Raw genomic sequence first — 22,609 nt, forward strand, 5'->3', positions numbered from 1 at the left:
AAACATAATAAACAATGAGTAAAACATTAAAGCAAACAGAAAAAGATCTGTGACCCAAACTTGTAGGTGAGACCGGCCAGCCCCATATTATACGAGGTCACAACCGGGTTATGCCTGAGGAAGGCGGCACTAATTAGTCCTCAGGAGCACATAACCCTGAAATATGCAGTGATTATACAACACTACCCATTATAAAAGTGTCTAATGTGCTACTTACTACCATGTTTTATCTAAGATGCAAGACATATTTGTAAGAAAAGATGAAAAAGGTAATAGGGAACACCATAAATATACTGAGGAGCTCTATATAACATAGAATATAAGCAAAAATGGCTGCATATCTATTCTCAGATGTATTGTAACCATTCTTTTTAAAAAGATATGGAGTCTAATGACCTCTAGAATGAGCTCAGCGAGTCCAAACATTAAGGAGATAAGACCATAGATAGCCCAAGAACAGAAGAAGCAAGACTCCCTAAAGTAAGGCTGTGTTCACATGGGCAGTAATCATCGGTTAGAACAGATCCAGCAGCAACTGTACAACTGTATGATCCAGCTAAAAAAAACTAGTTTCAACTGGATCCGTTCTTTTAGCAATAAAGTCTATGAACACTGACCAGTTAAACAGTCCGGCCCATGTGCACCGAAATCTCATTAGCAGAAAACGTCACATGGTGAAAGAAGAGCAAGAACAAAGCGGATTTCTTCACCAAAGATATCAATGTAATCGGTATTACAGCACCATCACCGCCATTCGTTTTCTAGCTGACAGGTTCTCTTTAAGGTGCATTCACCCTGGCAGACCACAGCCGATAAAGGGGGTTTTCACCCCAAAGGAAACTGTCAGCAAGCAGTACAGCTTACGGAATAGCTGACAGTGCGCACTATATACAATGTTAGGATTCGGCTCTGCTTGTCGGTTGGAGCGGGTGTCACTGCAGGAATGGGATTTGCGCTAAATTGTGGTCATGTTCTGAGTAGATTGTCATCTGCTTTACTCAGAAGAACATTGAGAGAAGATGATGAGAATCTAATCAGCACCTAACTGCAACTGTCGAAATCCCATACTAACAGTATATGACAGAGCGGTGGGAAGCCGATATAACGGCTGCAGTCAGTCGGTGTAAATGCACCTTTCTCCTGTCCAAGATAATTGTTGAAGTCAGTATAGATAACAGCCCATAGTCTACAGTGTTTACTGGTAATGACACGGTGCGGGTATAAGTATTACACCATAAGTATTTGCTGCAGACAATTCTGCTCCAAAAAATGTCTCTTCATAGGAAAAACGCTTTGCAGGAAAATCAGCTTGATATTACTGTGCTTTTTATGAGATTATTTCCGTTCTTCAGAATAAGTGAAAAACGCTGCAAAAATGCTGAAAGATTAGACTCTACAGACATGAAACTGCTTCATATCTGCAAGGGAAAAATAAGCTGCTTTTCCATGAGATTTCAGACATCTGATTCACTTTTCTGGTACTATCAAACAGCGTTTTTGGGATCATGGAGCTCTACACTGCTCAAAAAAATAAAGGGAACACTTAACAGAATATAACTCCAAGTAAATCAAACTTCAGTGAAATCAAACTGTCCACTTAGGAAGCAACACTGATTAACAATCAATTTCACATGCTGTTGTGCAAATGGAATAGACAATAGATTGAAATTATTGACAATTATCAAGACACCCTCAATAAAGGAGTGGTTCTGCAGGTGGGGACCACAGACCACATCTCAGTACCAATGCTTTCTGGCTGATGTTTTGGTCACTTTTGAATGTTGGTTGTGCTTTCACACTCGTGGTAGCATGAGACGGACTCTACAACCCACAGAAGTTGCTCAGGTAGTGCAGCTCATCCAGGATGGCACATCAATGTGAGCTGTGGCAAGAAGGTTTTCTGTGTCTGTCAGCATAGTGTCCAGAGGCTGGAGGCGCTACCAGGAGACAGGCCAGTACACCAGGAGACTTGGAGGGGCTGTAGGAGGGCAACAACCCAGCAGCAGGACCGCTACCCTCCGCCTTTGTGCAAGGAGGAACAGGAGGAGCACTGCCAGAGCCCTGCAAAAAGACCTCCAGCAGGCCACAAATGTGCATGTGTCTGCACAAACGGTTAGAAACCGACACCATGAGGGTGGTATAAGGGCCCGACGTCCACAGATGGGGGTTGTGCTCACAGCCCAACACCGTGCAGGACGCTTGGCATTTGCCACAGAACACCAGGATTAGCAAAGTTGCCACTGGCGCCCTGTGCTCTTCACAGATGAAAGCAGGTTCACACTGAGCACATGTGACAGACGTGACAGAGTCTGGAGATGCCGTGGCGAGCGATCTGCTGCCTGCAACATCCTATAGCATGACCGGTTTGGCAGTGCGGCAGTAATGTTGTGGGGTGGCATTTCTTTGGAGGTCCGCACAGCCCTCCATGTGCTCGCCAGAGGTAGCCTGACTGCCATTAGGTACCGAGATGAGATCCTCAGACCCTTTGTGAGACCATATGCTGGTGCGGTTGGCCCTGGGTTCCTCCTAATGCAGGACAATGCCTGACCTCATGTGGCTGGAGTGTGTCAGCAGTTCTTGCAAGATGAAGGCATTGAAGCTAAGGACTGGCCCGCCCGTTCCCCAGACCTGAATCTGATTGAGCACATCTGGGACATCATGTCTTGTTCCATCCACCAACGTCACGTTGCACCACAGACTGTCCAGGAGTTGGCGGATGCTTTAGTCCAGGTCTGGGAGGAGATCCCACAGGAGACCATCCGCAACCTCATCAGGAGCATGCCCAGGCGTTGTAGGGAGGTCATACAGGCACGTGGAGGTCACGCACAATACTGAGCCTCATTTTGACTTGTTTTAAGGACATTACATCAAAGTTGGATCAGCCTGTAGTGTGTTTTTCCACTTTAATTTTGGGGGTGACTCCAAATCCAGGCCTCCATTCGTTAATAAATTTGATTTCCATTGATGATTTTTGTGTGATTTTGTTGTCAGTACATTCAATATTGTACAGAACAAAGTATTCAATGAAAATATTTCATTACTTCAGATCTAGGATGTGTTATTTGAGTGTTCCCTTTATTTTTTTGAGCAGTGTATATTACAAATATGTCCATCCCTCCAGTTGAAAGAAATTAAAATTTTCCTGAAGGGAAATTTATAATCTACAGGTGCATCTCACAAAATTAGAATATCATCAAAAAGTTAATTTATTTCAGTTCTTCAATTCAAAAAGTGAAACTCATATATTATATAGAGTCATTACAAACAGAGTGATCTATTTCAAGTGTTTATTTCTGTTAATGTCGATGATTATGGCTTACAGCCAATGAAAACACACAAGTCATTATCTCAGTAAATTAGAATACTTTATAACAACAGCTTGAAAAATGATTTTAAAATCCAAAATGTTGGCCTACTGAAATGTATGTTCAGTAAATGTACTCAATACTTGGTCGGGGCTCCTTTTGCATCAATTACTGCATCAATGCGGCGTGGCATGGAGGCGATCAGGCTGTGGCACTGCTGAGGTGTTATGGAAGCCCAGGTTGCTTTGATAGCAGCCTTCAGCTCGCCTGCATTGTTGGGTCTGGTGTCTCTCATCTTCTTCTTTACAATACCCCATAGATTCTCTATGGCCTTAAGGTCAGGAGAGTTTGCTGGACAATCAAGCACAGCTCTAACCCTTGTTCTAGCTTTAGTACTAATCCTCAGCCCTGTACTATCCCTGAGCCCTAACCTAGTTAGAGTACTAAAATAGTGTGTCAAAATGTAAATGCCCAAAACAACACGTAATTCATAGCTGCTCAACCTCTCTCTGTCTCAGTTGCTGCATATACAGAGCGCAGTTCACATGAGTTTATCGGCTGCTGCACTAGGTATAAGCAGCGACCTTGATGACAACGTTTTGTCATCTGTTGCTGCCTATACAGAGTGCACCAGTGAGTGGCAAACTTAGCTCGACTACTGCGCTCTGCATAGGCAGTAACTAAGCAAACTCACATAGCCATTGCATGACTCCAAACCGATGCAGTGCTTGCACGTGCTGCTCTTTTGACAGTGGGGGCAGGATGGGGTGAAATTTTGCATACCCATAGATCCCCACTCTATTTCACTACTTTAAAAACCCTTATTCTTTTGATCAGGCTGGGTTTCAGCAATCAGATTCCCAATTATCGTATCATTGGTCCACCTATATATGTTTTTTTTATGGGATAATACCTTTAACTGAAAAATATAGTGGAAAAACACCAATGTAAATGATACAAAAACACATAGAGCCTCTGTGAGTTCAGCCTTAGACAGCCAATCCCTTCTTAATCTAGCCAATTGTCTTTGCAGAACAGCCATCCCCAGTGCCCCAATAACTGAGCCAGCCCCAGTGCCATCACATATACCATGGGTTTATCGATCGATCAAGGTCACTGGAGATTGTTGGCAACTTTTTTTGGGTCACTTTTTGTGTCCCCAAAGTAAACACATGACACTTAGGCTATGTTCACATGTCCAGTAATGATCTGTTAGAATGGATCCATCAGCAATCCATTGGCAAAAAGGTTGTGCAGACACAACTTTAGTCCGTTTTTAAAAAACTGATCTCTGCTGGATCCGTTTTTTGTTTTAACATTGAAGTCTATGGAAAACAGATACATCAATTAGCCATCCATTTTTCTTTAATTTGTAAAGGATCCATTTTTTTGCTTACTGGATCTATTACAAATGCTAGGAAATGGATGACTAATTAACGGATCCGTTTTCCGTAGACTTCAATGTTAATAAACCACAGCAGACATATACGTTTTTTAGAAAAAGACTAAAAAGTTGTGTCTACAACTTTTTTGCTAACAGATGGCTGCTGGATCCATTTTAACGGATCATTACTAGACATGTGAACATAGCCTTAGCAGGGCAAGGGTTTTTAGGCTAGGATCACACAGCATTCTGTTGGATTTTTTGTTGCAAGTTGAATGCAACTTTGCCCCCTTGGGCCATGTTCCCATGAAGTGTAAACAGTTTTTTTCCTGTAGAAAATCTACGTTTAACAGTTCAAGCAAAGTGGATATGATTTCATAAAAGCTCATGCCCAGTATGAATCTAAAGATGCTGCAAAACTGCATTTTTTGGTGCATTTTTTATCCTTAGAGTTCAATGGGGAGCTTAGAAAAAAATTGCAATAGCGTTTTTCAGTGTGGAATCGCAGCATTTCTGCAAAAATAAAACAACACATTAAAACATTGTATTAAATCTACTCCAAAGCCGCAAAAGGTAAACAAAACGTAAAAAGTGCAACAGAAACGCAATTAACAAAGCAGATTGCATATCTTTGTGCTGACACCTGTGGATAAAATGGAACAGTGTTTCAACACATGGGTTAAGACTTGCATTCAACATATTTCACAACCAAATCACAGTGTCTGTATTAACCAACATCAAGTCACACAAATGTTTGTGATCTGGAGACTTGTTAAGACTTCTTGTTAAGTGACACTTCATGTAGCGTTAGATTGTTTAGACCAGGGTTGTCAAACTCAAACACATAGAGGGCCAAAAGGAAAAACTTGGACAAAGTCACGGGCCAACAAGTATACAGTATAATGGGCCCCACACAGTCCTCCATACAGAATAATGGGCCCCACATAGTCCTCCATACAGTATAATGGGCCCACATAGTCCTCCATACAGTATAATGGCCCCTAATTGTCCTCCATACAGAATAATGGGCCCCACATAGTCCTCCATACAGAATAATGGGCCCCACATAGTCCTCCATACAGTATAATGGGCCCCACATAGTCCTCCATACAGTATAATGGGCCTCACATAGTCCTCCATACAGTATAATGTGCCCCACACAGTCCTTCATACCTAATAATGGGCCCAACATAGTCCTTCATACAGAATAATGGGCCCCACATAGTCATCCATACAGAATAATGGGCCTCACATAGTCCTCCGTACAGTATAATGGGCCTCACATAGTCCTCCATACCTAATAATGGGCCCCACCTAGTCTGCCATACAGAATAATAGCCCCACATAGTCCTCTATACCTAATAATGGGCCCCACATAGTTCTCTATACCTAATAATGGGCCCCACATAGTCCTCCATTCAGAATAATGGGCACCACATAGTCCTCCATACAGTCTAATGGGCCCCACATAGTCCTCCATACAGTACATTGGACCCCACATAGTCCTCCATACAGTACAATGGGCCCCACACAGTCCTCCATACAGAATAATGGGCCCCACATGGTACTCCATACCGAATAATGGCCCCATATAGCACTCCATACAGAATAATGGCCACCACATAGTCCTCCATACAGAATAATGGCCCCACATAGTCCTCCATACAGTATAGTGGGCCTCACATATTCCTCCATACAGTATAATGGGCCCCACATAGTCCTCCATACAGAATAATGAGCCCACATAGTCCTACATACAGAATAATGAGCCCCACATAGTCCTCCATACAGTACAATGAGCCCAACATAGTCCTCCATACAGAATAATGGGCCCCACATAGTCCTCCATACAGAATAATGGGCCCCACATAGTCCTCCATACAGTATAGTGGACCCCACATAGTCCTCCATACAGAATAATGGGCCCCACATAGTCCTCCATACAGAATAATGGGCCCCACATAGTCCTCCATACACAATAATGGGCCCCACATAGTCCTCCATACAGAATAATGGGCCCCACATAGTCCTCCTTACAGTATAATGGACCCCACATAGTCCTCCATACAGTATTATGGGCCCCACATAGTCCTCCATACAGTATAATGGACCCCACATAGTCCTCCATACAGAATAATGGGCCCCACATAGTCCTGCATACAGAATAATGGGCCCCACATAGTCCTCCATACAGAATAATGGGCCCCACATAGTTCTCCATACAGTATAATGGGCCCCACATAGTCCTCCATACAGTATTATGGGCACCACATAGCCCTCCATACAGAATAATGGCCCCATATATTGCTCCATACAGAATAATGGGCCCCACATACTGCTCCATACAGAATAATGAGCCCCACATAGTCCTCCATACAGTATTATGGGCACCATATAGTCCTCCGTACAGTATAATGGACCCCACATAGTGCTCCATACCTAATAATGGGCCCCACATAGTCCTTCATACAGAATTATGGGCCCCACCTAGTCCTCCATACAGTATAATGGCCCCACATAGTCCTCAATACAGTATAATGTCCCCACATAGTCCTCCATACAGAATAATGGGCACCACATAGTCCTCCATACAGAATAATAGCCCCACATAGTCCTCTATACCTAATAATGGGCCCCACATAGTTCTCTATACCTAATAATGGACCCCACATAGTCCTCCATACAGTATTATGGGCACCACATAGTCCTCCATACAGAATAATGGCCCCATATATTGCTCCATACAGAATAATGGGCCCCACATACTGCTCCATACAGAATAATGAGCCCCACATAGTCCTCCATACAGTATTATGGGCACCATATAGTCCTCCGTACAGTATAATGGACCCCACATAGTGCTCCATACCTAATAATGGGCCCCACATAGTCCTTCATACAGAATAATGGGCCCCACCTAGTCCTCCATACAGTATAATGGCCACCACATAGTCTTCCCTACAGAATAATGGCCCCACATAGTCCTCAATACAGTATAATGTCCCCACATAGTCCTCCATTCAGAATAATGGGCCCCACATAGTCCTCCATATAGAATAATGGGCACCACATAGTCCTCCATACAGAATAATGAGCCCACATAGTCCTCCATACAGAATAATGAGCCCCACATAGTCCTCCATACAGTACAATGGGCCGCACATAGTCCTCCATACAGTATAATGGGACCCACATAGTCCTCCATACAGTATTATGGGCACCACATAGTCCTCCATACAGAATAATGAGCCCCACATAGTCCTCCATACAGTACAATGGGCCCCTCATAGTCCTCCATACAGAATAATGGGCCCCACATTGTCCTCCATACAGTATTATGGGCACCACATAGTCCTCCATACAGAATAATGGGCCCCACATAGTCCTCCATACAGTATAATGGGCACCACATAGTCCTCCATACAGTATAATGGGCCCCACATAGTCCTCCATACAGTATTATGGGCACCACATAGTCCTCCATACAGAATAATGGGCCCCACATACTGCTCCATACAGAATAATGAGCCCCACATAGTCCTCCATACAGTATTATGGGCACCATATAGTCCTCCGTACAGTTTAATGGACCCCACATAGTGCTCCATACAGATTAATGGCCCCACATCACATAGTCCTCCATAGAGAATAATGGGCACCACCTAGTCCTCCATACAGTATAATGGGCCCCACATAGTCCTCCATACAGTATAATGGCCCCACATAGGGGTTGTGGTTCTGGTGTCGGGGACCAAATAAAACCACCCTCCGTGCCAGATTTGGCCCACGGGCCACAGTTCGACATATATGGTTTAGATATAACAATTGTCATATATGTGGTTGTCGTAAAGTTCTGTATTGTTGTACGATCCAATATGAGGACATAGTCTTTCTTAACACGTACAATAGTCATCTTTGTCTACACGTCCATCTAATTCCAGGTTTTGGAAGGTTTTTATGTACAGATAAACCCTGCCGTGTAGTCTAGTGTATATATGTTACTTTTCCATCTTTTAATGTGAAGTAATGACATATATCTATGCGTCTTTATTCCTTGCCTTTATAAAACATAAGAAAAATGTTCCAATCAGTCTGAGCTACTTTATAAAGTGTGACCTACAGCTGTTCTCCAGTGTATGATTTCTATCTATACATTTGTCACTGAGATCTAATCAATATAGTATATAATAGGCTAGTATTGATACACCAAGAGGGAAAACTGGGAAGAAATAGAAAACTGCAGATATGATAGCAAGAAGTGGATGAGGGTGATCCTAACAAAATGCAGTAATACAGCTTTATTTTATAGAGTCTTTCGTGCTTTAAACTCTACAAAAGACTAATAATAGACACATAAGTGTAGAAAAATAAAGCTTTCTTTTTGCTGGAATTCATCCCTGTTTTCCTGAAATTTTTTTGTTGTAAATGTGACAAAGACTGGCTTAAAGAGAATCTGTCACTGCATTTGACCTATCTAAACTATTAAAGGCTTTGTCCGGTCCAAAATTATAAGTCTGCAGTCACTCTATGTGACTACAGATATATGAATCCCCCCAGTGCACGCACTGTGCGCTGCGGAGATTCTGCGGTTTCTGAGCCGGGACTGGCGGGTACGTATGAGTTATACATACTCCCGGCCAGAGCCTGTCTAATGTGTGCGGCCTCGCTCCATATACTTGTATTAAGCGAGGCCGCGCACACTGGCTGGGCTCTGGCCAGAAGTATGCATAACGCTTACAGTAGTTTTCAAAATAATAGCAGTGTGTTCAAAAAACATGAATTAAGCACAAAATCTTTTTATTAGTTTTATTTCTATGTATTGGGAACATTGCACACTGTTTTCTAATTCAAAACATGAAGAGAAATGTACCTTATATAGTTTTTAACTATTTTAGAGAAAATAACAAAAAACGAACATTGGGCTGTTCTAAAAAATAGCAGTGTCTGCATTTGTCTTTACAAACTCCCAATATGTTCTCTTTTTTTGAGGATTTAGCATTCCTGTGAATCACTAACCTAATATTTAGTTGTATACCCACAGTTTTTTAGAACTGCTTCACATCTATGTTGCATAGAGTCAACCAACTTCTGGCACCTGTCAGCTGTTATTCAAGCCCAGGATGCCTTGACTACGTCTAACAATTTTTTGGCATTTGTTGGCTTTGCCTCAGAAATGGCATTTTTGATGTCACCCCACAAGTGTTCTATTGGATTAAAGTCTGGGGATTGAGCTGGCCTCCCCATAACCTCAATTTTGTTGAAGTGGAACCAAGACTTTGCTCGTTTACTGGTGTGTTTAGGGCCGTTGTCTTGTTGAAACACTCATTTCAAGGGCAGATCCTCTTCAGCATAAGGCAACATGACCTCTTCAAATATTTTAATATATGCAAACTGGTCCATGATCCCTGGTATGCGGTAAATAGTTCTAGCACCATAGTAAGAGAAACATGCCCATATCATGATGCTTGCACCATGCTTCACTGTCTTCAGAGTGAACTGTCACTAGAATGTAGAGTTTGGGGATCGTCAGATGAACTGCCTGCGGCCCTTGGACCCAAAAAGAACAATTTTACTTTCATCAGTCCACAAAATGTTTCTCCATTTCGCTCTAGGCCAGTTGACGTGTTGTTTGGCAAATTGTATCCGCTTCAGTACATGTCTTTTTTTTTTTTTAACACTGGGACTTTGAGGGGACTTCTTGCTAAGAGATTAGCTTCACACAGGCGTCTTCTAACTGTCACAGTACTCACAGGTAACTTGAGACTGTCTTTGATCATCCTGGAGCTGATCATTGGCTGAGCCTTTGCCATTCTGGCTATTCTTCGATCCATTTGAATGGTTGTCTTCAGTTTTCTTCCACGTCTCTCTGGTTTTGCTTTCCATTTTAAAGCATTGGAGATCATTTTAGCTGAGCAGCCTATCGTTGTCTGCACTTTTTTTATAAGTTTTACCCTCTCCAATCAACTTTTTAATCAAAGTACGCTGTTCTTCTGAACAATGTCTCGAACGACCCATATTTCTCAGGCTTTCAAGGAGAAATGCATGTACAACATGTGCTGTCTTCACCCTTAAGGGTAATGATTAACCTCACTAATTGAACTCCGCACTGCTATTATTTTGAACACATCCCTTTCAATTAATTATGCAAATACACAGACTCAAAAACATGCAGATGATGAATGCTGAGTCTGTTGGTTTTCTTAGAATCTACTGCACCAACTGGTACAATATTTGACATGTGGTAATATAATTTATATCAAAAACAGTGATTAATCTGGTTAGTCATATTGGACTGCTATTATTCTGAACAATACTGTAAATATAGGTTGTATTCCTAACATGTACTACCAAGTGTTTCTTTCTCCCTTTTTCTGCTTATAGTAAGAGGCGTTAATGGTGACTTAGCTGACCCCGCTCTTGTGAATGGAAATGAGAGAAACATTGGATATTTCTTATCTCTCTTTGCAGATATCCCAGGGAGAGTTAAATACTTTTTCTAATCTCTCTGAACTGTTATGATGAAAGTTGTTTTCCTACAAATCCATGATGTACTTCTCATCATACACAGCGTTTTGGAATGAAAACGCCACCAATAATCCAAGAGCGCTTACAAATAACGCAAAGTGTTTTAGGGGCTGATAAGATCTATTAATTTGATTAAAAGCTATTTTTCACTGGGTTAATGGCGCATTTATTGCTGGTGTCCATGCTCAGTCATATGGCTAATGGGAGCTCAGAGAGGCGGGCAGACTGTGTACATATTCATCGCATGCATTCATATCTCGCAATTAGAACGCCAGGTCACACCAGCAGAATAAATGGAGAACTAGAAACATGAGTTATACTGCCACCTAGTGACCCAATGGCGTAGCTACATTACACAGCTTGCTGAGGTTTGTGCAAGGTAAAATCAAATTTGTTGCATTTTACCAGAAAATAAAGAAAAACATATTTTCCTTCATTTTACATCAAACGCTGCATGAATTTGCTTTTGTTTCTCCAGATTTTTAGGCAAAGTAAATCTTATCCCCTTGTCCCTATTTGGCAGCAGAATAACAAGCTGTTGTATATAGAGATTGTGGCTGATTAAAAAAAAAGTGTCATCTTTCACAGGAACTGTTTATTTTGTAAACTGTTTTTCTTATATAGCAGTAAAAAAAAAAAAAAAAAAAAATAGAGAATAACACGTTCCTATTTTTTTTTTTCTAATTTTGCGGCTTGTATCTAGTGTAGAGCGAGTATGTTCTGTCCGAGTATGCTCGGGCCGAGCACCGAGTATTTATAGCTGCTCGGTGATAAGGTTGAATCGCTCCCGTGTGCATGATTTGCGACTGTTTGACAGCTTTATTACATGTGAGGAATGTGTAAGAAATAGACATTCCTCCCATGTAATAAAACTGTCAAACAGTTGCAAATCATGCACACGGGAGCAATTCCACCATATCACCGAGCAGCTATAAATACTCGGAGCTCGGCCTCAGCATACTCGGAACAGAACATACTCGCTCAACACTACTTGTATCATTATCATTACTACTAATAATGACATTTTCACTGTGGCTTAACCTTACTGTCTGTTACTGCATTATTACTCTCTGAATAATTATGGACTTTTTAGTTACTGGTTAATGTTATCAGTAAATTCTACATTAGATATTGTAAACTTTATTTCTAGGATACAAAACCAGAAGAGGCTGATGCTGAGAAAGAGATGCCTGAAGAAAGCGTATCGGAGACGTCCTCTAAATCCCCACTGATCAGAAGGGTGAGGCTTTGCTACTTGTTCCTCTTGACTATATGAATCCATATGCAGAGCTGTCTGCAGGAGGCTGTCCAGCTGCAGGCATAGCCCCCTGTGGCTGGGGAGCGGCAGGGACTCCTCCTTGGGGTATGTACACACCATCAGGAATTGCTTGCAGAAATTTTTGCATTAACATACTTTTTGTGTACGTTTTTTGCATGCGGATTTGCCATATTTTTTTTTCAATTCATTGTATAGGAAAAACGCAGGCAAATCTGCACAAAGAATTGCTTCTTTTTCCGCACATGAACTCCTGTCAGGAAAATTCCTGATCATGTGCACAGATCCTCCAAAATCTCATAGAATATGGTGGGATAAGGTCTGCAATGCGTTTTTGGGGCCAAATCCACGCAGATTTGGTGCAGCAAAAATGCATAAAAAACGCCCCATGTGCACATACCCTTATAGTGCTCTGTGCAGTGCAGTATTATGTGGTTATATAGTATTGTTTATTGGGGAGAATATTTCTGTAATATGGCAGCCTCTGTATACTTCTGTATGAAGTTAGAGGCTTATAGAGGTATGGTCCGACTATGTAAAATTCTACTGAAACGTTATGAGTAGAGTTGATCGATTCGTGGGACTCCGGTCCATTGGCCATGTCAGTAGTCTGTGACTGGTGGATGGGAGGCTCGCGGATCTGTGGCATTCCAGGATCTTTTGATTAGCCAGGTTGGCGCAATGTCATATGTGCGTTATGGTGTAATGATGATGCCCTGCCGGTACGTCTGTCCCTGGTGGTGTAGGATACAGTTTTATATCTGCTGGCAGCAGCTTTTTTCTGTGAGTAGTAATGAATGTACACTGCTCCAAAAAATAAAGGGAACACTGAAATAACACATCCTAGATCTGAATAATGAAATATTCTCATTGAATACTTTGTTCTGTACAAAGTTGAATGTGCTGACAACAAAATCACACAAAAATTATCAAAGGAAATCAAATTTATTAACCAATGGAGGCCAGGATTTGGAGTCACCCCCAAAATTAAAGTGGAAAAACACACTACAGGCTGATCCAACTTTGATATAATGTCCTTAAAACAAGTCAAAATGAGGCTCAATATTGTGTGTGGCCTCCACATGCCTGTATGACCTCCCTACAACGCCTGGGCATGCTCCTGATGAGGTTGCGGATGGTCTCCTGTGGGATCTCCTCCCAGACCTGGACTAAAGCATCCGCCAACTCCTGGACAGTCTGTGGTGCAACGTGACGTTGGTGGATGGAGTGAGACATGATGTCCCAGATGTGCTCAATCGGATGCAGGTCTGGGGAACGGGCGGGCCAGTCCATAGCTTCAATGCCTTCATCTTGCAGGAACTGCTGACACACTCCAGCCACATGAGGTCTGCCATTGTTCTGCATTAGGAGGAACCCAGGGCCAACCGCACCAGCATATGGTCTCACAAGGGGTCAGAGGATCTCATATCGGTACTTAATGGCAGTCAGGCTACCTCTGGCGAGCACATGGAGGGCTGTGCGGACCTCCAAAGAAATGCCATCCCTCACCATTACTGACCCACTGCCAAACCGGTCATGCTGAAGGATGTTGCAGGCAGCAGATCGCTCTCTACGGTGTCTCCAGACTCTGTCACATCTGTCACATGTGCTCAGTATGAACCTGCTTTCATCTGTGAAGAGCACTGGGCGCCAGTGGCGACTTTGCTAATCCTGGTGTTCTGTGGCAAATGCCAAGCGTCCTGCACGGTGTTGGGCTGTGAGCACAACCCCCATCTGTGGACGTCGGGCCCTCATACCACCCTCATGGAGTCGGTTTCTAACCGTTTGTGCAGACACATGCACATTTGTGTCCTGCTGGAGGTCATTTTGCAGGGCTCTGGCAGTGCTCCTCCTGTTCTTCCTTGCACAAAGGTGGAGGTAGCAGTCCTGCTGCTGGGTTGTTGCCCTCCTATGGCCCCCTCCACGTCTCCTGGTGTACTGGCCTGTCTCCTGGTAGCGCCTCCAGCCTCTGGACACTACGCTGACAGACACGGCAAGCCTTCTTGCCACAGCTCGCATTGATGTGCCATCCTGGATGAGCTGCACTACCTGAGCAACGTCTGTGGGTTGTAGAGTCCGTCTCATGCTACCACAAGTGTGAAAGCACAACCAACATTCAAAAGTGACCAAAACATCCGCCAGAAAGCATTGGTACTGAGATGTGGTCTGTGGTCCCCACCTGCAGAACCACTCCTTTATTGAGGGTGTCTTGATAATTGCCAATAATTTCCATCTATTGTCTATTCCATTTGCACAACAGCATGTGAAATTGATTGTCAATCAGTGTTGCTTCCTAAGTGAACACTTTGATTTCACAGAACTATGACTTACTTGGAGTTATATTCTGTTGTTTAAGTGTTCCCTTTATTTTTTTGAGCAGTGTAGTTAGGGGGGTCGCAGTAATGTGACAGATACCATGCATTTGTGTGATTTATAGCATAAGGGTATGTGCACACGATGCAGAAATGCTCAGGATTTTTTCCTGAGCATTTCTGCATCTCCCTGGCAGGAAAAAACGCATGCGGATTGTACATGCGTTTTCCTGCCAGGGACATGCGGAAATGAAGCGGTCTTCACTTTCATTTCCGCATGCGGGTTGACAAGTGCTTCCCAAACGATTTTTAGCATCACTTGGAAAGTGCTTGTCAACTTCACACTATATAATTCCATGCAGCCGGCATGGATTTATATAGTGTGTGAATGTCAAAAAAATAAAAAATAAATATATACTTTACCCTCTGATGGCCCCCGGTGTCCTGCTTCGCTCGGTCCCGGCTGCCGGCAGTGAAGACTTTAGGACCTTCCGACGTCAGCGTCACGTGACCAGTCACATGACTCTGACGTCAGCGAAGGTCCTTCTTCATTCAACCCCGAAGTGCCGGGAACCAAGCAGGAGCGCTGCGCGGGCCGTCAGAACGTGAGAATATATATATTTTTTATTTTATTCTTTTTTTTTTTAATGGTACCTGGGTCTGGATGAGTCTCCTCTCCTCCACACCCGGGTACCATCCGCACATTAGACCGCACGGAATGCGCATCAATATATACAGTGATGCGGATTCCATGCGTTCTAATGCAAGTCAATGGCGGCAAAAAAGCAGCGTTTCCGCAAAATTAATTGACATGCTGCGGATATTTGAGCGCAGCGTTTACGCTGCGGAAAAATCCGCATCATGGGCACAGCACATGCGGATTTCAATTGGGGAACATTGCTGCCCTTCTACCATGCGTTTTTAATGCGTTTCCGCGGCGTTTACGCAACTGCAAAAACGCCGCGGAAACGCATTAAAAACGCATCGTGTGAACTCAGCCTTAGTGAAGGAAGCTATGAAATGATACAACAATGTTTCTGCACTAATGAAAGCCCCTTTTCACTTCTTTTTTACTGATATTTTTTTCTTGCAGAAATTCTGTATGCTCTTCCCAGCTCGTCATTTTTGCTACTCTGTTATCAGTGTCATTTGTCATAGAAAAGCCTCCAGGGAATCAAATTGCATTCCAGGCGGCTCTAACAGCAATACAGTTAATACATGATACAGCTAGCATTTATCTCTGATGGTCAGTGATCATTGGCAATCCTGACTGCCTATTCTCCCTGTTCTGTTTGCTTGATGCACTGCTTAGTGGACTGCTAAGTGTTGGGACACATCCAGACGCACATATACAATACAGGAGGTTCAAGAATTTATGAAAAATAAATATTTCATTTTCTTAGGCTCCAATTCATTATTTGCTTTTTGTCTTTGTTTTTGCATTGGCAGATTTTGCTCCAAATTAATCAAAATGGCGCACGATGCTTGACGAATTTGGACCAAATGCAAAGATCTTTTTTTTTGCACTTTTGCTTTATTTGCGCCTTTTTTTTAATAAAACGTTGCATGACGTTTTCAACAATGACTTAAGACTAACATCCTTAATAATCTGAACCTCCCGTCTCCAAGACTTCTCACGTCCTGCGCCAATTCTTTTGAATGCACTACCCAGGACAACTTGATTAAATCCCCATATCTACAGTTTTAAGCTTGGTCTAAAAATGCATTTGTTTAAACTGGCCTATCGCCTCACCTCACTTATTATTATTATTATTATTATTATTATTATTGCGCCACTTATTCCATGGCGCTTTACATGTGAAAAAGGGGATATACATAGCAAAAACAATTACAGTATTCTTGAACAAACGTGACGGCGACTGGTACAGGAGGAGAGAGGACCCTGCCCGCTAGGGATCACGGTCTTCAAGGGATGGGTGAGGATACAGTAGGTGTGGGTAGAGCTGGTCGTGCAGCGGTGATTACTGCAGGTTGTAGGCTTGTCGTAAGGGGTGGGTCTTCAGGTTCCTTTTGAAGGTTTCCACGGTAGGCGAGAGTCTGATATGTTGGGGTAGAGAGTTTCAGAGTAGGGGGGATGTACAGGAGAAATCTTGTATGTGATTGTGGGAAGAGGAGATAAGAGGGGAGTAGAGAAGGAGATCTTGTGAGGATCGGAGGCTGCGTGCAGGGAAGTCCCAGGAGACTAGGTCACATATCTTAACTTAACATAGTAACATAGTTTGTAAAGCCGAATAAAGACTTGCGTCCATCAAGTTCGACCTGTTAGTTCTGTAATTGCTAAAGTTGATCCAGAGGAGGGCAAAAACCCCAAATGATTTGGCCAATCTTCACCTGAGGAAAAATTCCCTCCCGACTCTGAAACCAGCAGTCAGAATAAATCCCTGTATCAACCTACTATTTTATTTTATTTTTAAGTATACGCTGAAATCTGCCTGGTGTCTAGAAATGCATCCAGTCCCCGCTTGAACTGGTGTAGTGAATCCGACATTACCGTCTCCTCACTCAATGAATTCCATATTCTCACTGCTCTTACCGTAAAGAACCCCTTCCTATGCTGGTGCTGAAACCTTTTCTCTTCCAGTCTTAGTGAATGCCCTCTTGTTACCGTAATATCCCTCCTTTTGAACAAATCCCGGGCAAGATCTCTATACTGTCCCCTAACATATTTGTACACATTTATTATGTCCCCCCTCAACCTTCTCTTTTCCAGGCTGAATAGTCCTAGTTTTGCCAACCTCTCTGGGTATTGTAGTCCCTCCATTCCCTTTATTAATTTTGTTGCCCTCCTTTGTACCTTTTCAAGCTCATTTATATCCTTTCTATATATTGGGGCCCATAACTGAGCACAGTATTCCAAGTGTGGTCTGACCAGTGCTTTGTACAGTGGAAGAACAATGTTCTCATCCTTTGCAGCTATACCTCTTCTGATACATCCCATTACCCTTTTTGCCCTTACAGCAGCGGCCTGACTTTGGGCACTCCAATTTAGTTTGCTATCAATCAAGATGCCCAAGTCCTTCTCCATCTCTGAATTCCCCAATGATTTCCCATTCAGTGAGTACTGGTGACTTCCATTTTTCCTTCCCATATGTATGACCTTACATTTCTCCTCGTTAAACCTCATTTGCCATTTAATGCTCCACCTACCCAGCTTATCCAAATCCCTCTGTAGGTCTGCACTGTCCTCTTTTGTATTAATTGTTTTACATAACTTTGTGTCATCTGCAAATATTGATATTTTACTATTTATCCCGTTGACTATGTCGTTAATAAAGATATTAAATAACATTGGGCCTAGTACAGACCCCTGTGGTACCCCACTAGTGACGCTTACCCAATCTGAGTATATTCCATTTATAACCACCCTCTGCCTTCTATCCTTTAGCCAGTTAGCTACCCACTTGCAGACATTTTCCCCCAGCCCCATCATTCTCATTTTGTATACCAACCTATTATGTGGCACGCTATCGAATGCTTTTGAGAAGTCGAGATACACGACATCCACTGGTTCCCCCTGATCTACTCGAGAGCTAACCTCCTCGTAGAAGTCAATCAGGTTTGTTTGGCAGGAGCGATTCCTCATGAATCCATGTTGGTTCGGGATTAAAAGATTATTAGCATCAAGATGCTCCGTAATTGCCTCTTTAATGAAGCTTTCAAAAATTTTGCCCACAACGGACGTCAGACTCACCGGCCGATAGTTTCCGGCGTCACTTTTCGCTCCCTTTTTGAATATTGGCACTACATTCGCCTGTCGCCAATCAAGTGGCACAGACCCAGTCTCAACAGAGTCCTTAAATATAAGATATAACGGTCTGTCTATCACATTACTTAGTTCCCTTAGTACCCGTGGGTGTATGCCATCAGGTCCTGGTGATTTGTTTATTTTAATGTTACTGAGGCGTTTCTGTACCCCAGCTTGGGTTAGATTTGTCATACTTAGTGGAGGATTAAGTTTGTCACTTCTCATTTCTCCTGTTAGTTCGATTTCCTTTGTGAAAGTTGTCGAAAAAAAATTATTTAATAGATTAGCTTTATCCTCATCTTTCTCTATGATTTTGCCTTCATCACTTTTTATCAGTCCAATATTATCCGATTTAATCCTTTTACTATTTATATACGTAAAGAACAGTTTGGGATTTGATCTACTTTCCCTAGCAATACGTCTCTCTGTTTCCTCCTTCGCTATTTTTATTTGTTTTTTACAGGTTCTCGTTTTTTCCTTGTAACACATTAGTGCCTCCTTACGGTTTTCCTGTTTTAATCTCTTGAATGCCTCTTTTTTGCTATTTAACGCCCCTTTTACGTTCTTGTTCAACCATATTGGTTTCCTCTTATTTCTGGCCCTTTTATTCCCATACGGTATATATCTCTCGCACTGAGTATTCAGAATTCTTTTGAAGGTTTCCCATTTACTATTCGTATTCCTTTGATTAAGAACTTTGTCCCAGTCAATAAGTTGAAGGCTTTCTTTCAGCTGATCAAACTTCGCCCTCCTAAAGTTTAATGTTTTTGTTGTTCCCTTATTGATAACCCTACTGAAGGGCATTTTGAAGTCGATAATATTATGGTCGCTATTACCTAGGTGCCCCCCTATCTGTACCTCAGTTATTCTATCAGGCCTATTAGTCAATATTAAGTCCAACACGGCCTTCCCTCTCGTTGGTTCCTGCACTAGTTGGGAGAGATAATTATCCTTAATATTTGTCAAGAACCTTTTTCCTTTCTGAGATCTACAGGTTTCTGTTTCCCAGTTAATATCCGGGTAGTTGAAATCCCCCATTACAATCACTTCATTATGTTTTGCTACTTTGTCTATTTGTCCTAATAGCAGATTCTCATTCTCCTCTGTTATATTTGGTGGCTTATAGCAGACCCCCAGTAATATTTTATTATTATTTTTAGTTCCCTCTATCTCTACCCACATGGACTCGACCCCCTCTTCTCCCTCTCCTATATCTTCCCTTAGTCTGGGTTTTAGACATGACTTTACATATAAGCAGACTCCTCCGCCTTTCCCCTGTTTCCGGTCCCTTCTAAATAAACTATAATCTAATAAATTTACCGCCCAGTCGTAGCTATTGTCTAGCCAAGTCTCTGTTATACCTACGATGTCATACCTCTCCTCCGATATAAGCGCCTGCAGCTCATCCGCCTTATTGGTCAGGCTTCTTGCGTTGGTCAGCATGCAAGATAAAACTTTGGGGTTATTTAGCATCCTATTCTTCTCTAACGATCTAACTGTACTATCCCCACCCCCCTCTCCACCCTCATTATATTCACTTCTCCCCTTCCCCCTTGCTTGCCTCACATCCCACCTATTTCCTTGGTTCCCCCCCCCCCCGTCTCTAGTTTAAAAACTCCTCCAACCTATTAGCCATCTTCTTCCCCAGCACCGCTGCACCCTCCCCATTGAGGTGCAGCCCGTCCCTACGGTAGAGCCTGTAGCCGACCGCGAAGTCGGCCCAGTTCTCCATGAACCCAAACCCTTCTGCCTTGCACCAACTCTTTAGCCACTTATTCTCCTCACTAACTTCCCGTTGGCGCTCCTGTGTGGCTCGCGGGATTGGTAGTATTTCTGAGAAAACTACCTTGGAGGTCCTTGCCCTAAGCTTCCTACCTAGGTCCCTGAAATCATTTTTAAGGACCCTCCATCTACCACTCACTTTGTCATTGGTGCCGATGTGGACCATGACCGCTGGGTATTCGCCAGCCCCACCCAGTAACCTGTCAACCCGATCCGCGATGTGCCGGACTCGAGCGCCAGGGAGGCTGCACACCGTTCGGCGATCCCGGTCTTTGTGACAGATTGCCCTGTCTGTCCCCCTAATAATAGAGTCACCCACTACCAGAACCTGTCTTGCCTGCCCTACACTTCCCCCCTCCCCCTCATTACTGGAGCATACACTCCCCCCGGCGGTCAGAGGATCTGTCGTGCTCCAATAATGCCTGTTCTGAACCAGCCTTCCTATACTTCTTCCCTCTATCCCTCCTAACTGTTATCCAGCTCCCTGCCTGTTCAGCCTGCACTTCCCCTCTATGCTCCACCCCCAGTATTGACCCATTGAGTGTCTGCTCGGTGAGCAGCAAAGGCCGTTCCATGTTGTCGATGCTCCTCAGTACCGCTATCTGAGCACTTAGATCCAGAATTTGGGCTTCCAAGTGCACGATATGCTCACATCTCTCGCAGCTGTATGGATCCTCGAGCGGTTGCTCACGGAATGCATACATTGCGCAAGATGTACACTGCACGGCTCCGGCCAAAATGGACGTCATTCTAAATATGGGGATACAGTCAGTATATATATACAAGTACAAAACACAATTATTTATATATAGGTGTATGGACGGGGATCAATTAGGGATGTGCAAGTGTATTAATTAGATATCGGCGGGGGATCAGTAAAGTATGGACGGGGGATCAATTAAGTATCAAGTATGGACGGGGGAATCAGATAAGTAGGTCAGGTGGATTAATTAAGTAAAAAGTGAAGTAAAGAAAGATGAAATACAGTCAGCAATTCAGTCCTAAGTCCTCCCTTCCAAACTCCCTGAATCCAAAGTCACTGAAAAACAAGTCACACACTTACTTTCGTTCGCACTTACGCTCCGGACACACGCAGCTCGTTCACACTCGCAAACTAAGAGATTTAGGCTGAGTTCACACGATGCGTATTTCATGCGTTTCCGCGGCGTTTTTGCAGTTGCGTAAACGCCGCGGAAACGCATGAAAAACGCATGGTAGAAGGGAAGCAATGTTCCCCAATTGAAATCCGCATGTGCTGTGCCCATGATGCTTAAACGCTGCGCTCAAAAATCCGCAGCATGTCATTTAATTTTGCGGAAACGCGGCGTTTTCGCCGCCATTGACTTGCATTAGAACGCGCCAATTCCGCAAGACTGCATCTGTACTTGCGTAATTGGTGCGTTCTAATGTGCGGATGGTACCCGGGTGTGGAGGAGAGGAGAGTCTCATCCACACCCAGGTACCATTAAAAAAGCTGTAAAAACAAGAATAAAATAAAAAATATATATATACTTACCATCTGTCGGCCCACGCACCGCTCCTGCTTGCTTCCCGGCACTTGCAGTGAGTTGTAGGACCTGCGGTGACGTCAGAGTCATGTGACGGGTCACGTGACGCTGACGTCGGCAGGTCTTTCAATTCAAAGTTGCCGGCAGCCGGGCGAACGGAGTGAGCAGGACAGCGCGGGCCATCGGAGGTAAGTATATACACTCTCTCGGGTCACACTATATAAATCCATGCTGTTTGCATGGATTTATATAGTGTGACCTAGTTGTCAAGCACTTTCCAGGTGATGCTAAAATCGCCTGGAAAGCGCTTGTCAATCTGCATGTGGATCCGCATGTATTCTGCAGGAAAAACGCATGCACAATCTGCATGCGTTTTTTCTGCCAGGGAGATGCAGAAATGATGCAGAAATTTTCTGCTTCATTTCTGCATCGTGTGCACATAGCCTTAAAGAGTTTTTTGTTTTTTTTTTCCTTTTCCAGCAATGTACCCTTCACCTCAATGCACTTCCAAAGGACTTGATGTCCAACCAGCTGCCCCTTATAAACCCTTAATTATGACCCCTTCCCCTTAATTAACCCCTTGTGAGTAAATCTACACCTCAGGATTTTAGTGCAATGTAGTTAACCCTTAAATACACAGGTAGTAAACTAAGAAACTAAAACTGTAGTGAGAAAATAGGTTTTAAAAAGCCCAATAAATCTAAACAGGTAGAAAAGCACTCAGCAGGTCACAATGCAGCACTCACCGCAA

At 43.2% G+C, this 22,609-nt stretch overlaps 1 protein-coding gene across 3 annotated transcripts in view; it reads left to right on the forward strand.

Moving 5' to 3' along the window:
• CCDC60 (coiled-coil domain containing 60) overlaps positions 1 to 22,609 on the forward strand; it is a 277,795-nt gene that overhangs the window by 98,222 nt on the left and 156,964 nt on the right. The window contains exon 2 of one of the 3 annotated variants that reach the window (XM_073676397.1): positions 12,365 to 12,454. The exons of the other annotated variants lie outside the window; for them this stretch is intronic. Within the exon in view, the coding sequence (XP_073532498.1) occupies positions 12,365 to 12,454 (90 nt within the window). The remainder of the gene's footprint in view (positions 1 to 12,364; positions 12,455 to 22,609) is intronic. 3 annotated transcript variants of the gene reach the window in all.

The sequence above is a fragment of the Phyllobates terribilis genome, unplaced genomic scaffold (genome assembly GCF_046119375.1).
Source record: "Phyllobates terribilis strain yellow unplaced genomic scaffold, ASM4611937v1 Scaffold_1__5_contigs__length_1240528914, whole genome shotgun sequence".
NCBI classification, from domain to species: Eukaryota; Metazoa; Chordata; class Amphibia; order Anura; family Dendrobatidae; genus Phyllobates; species Phyllobates terribilis.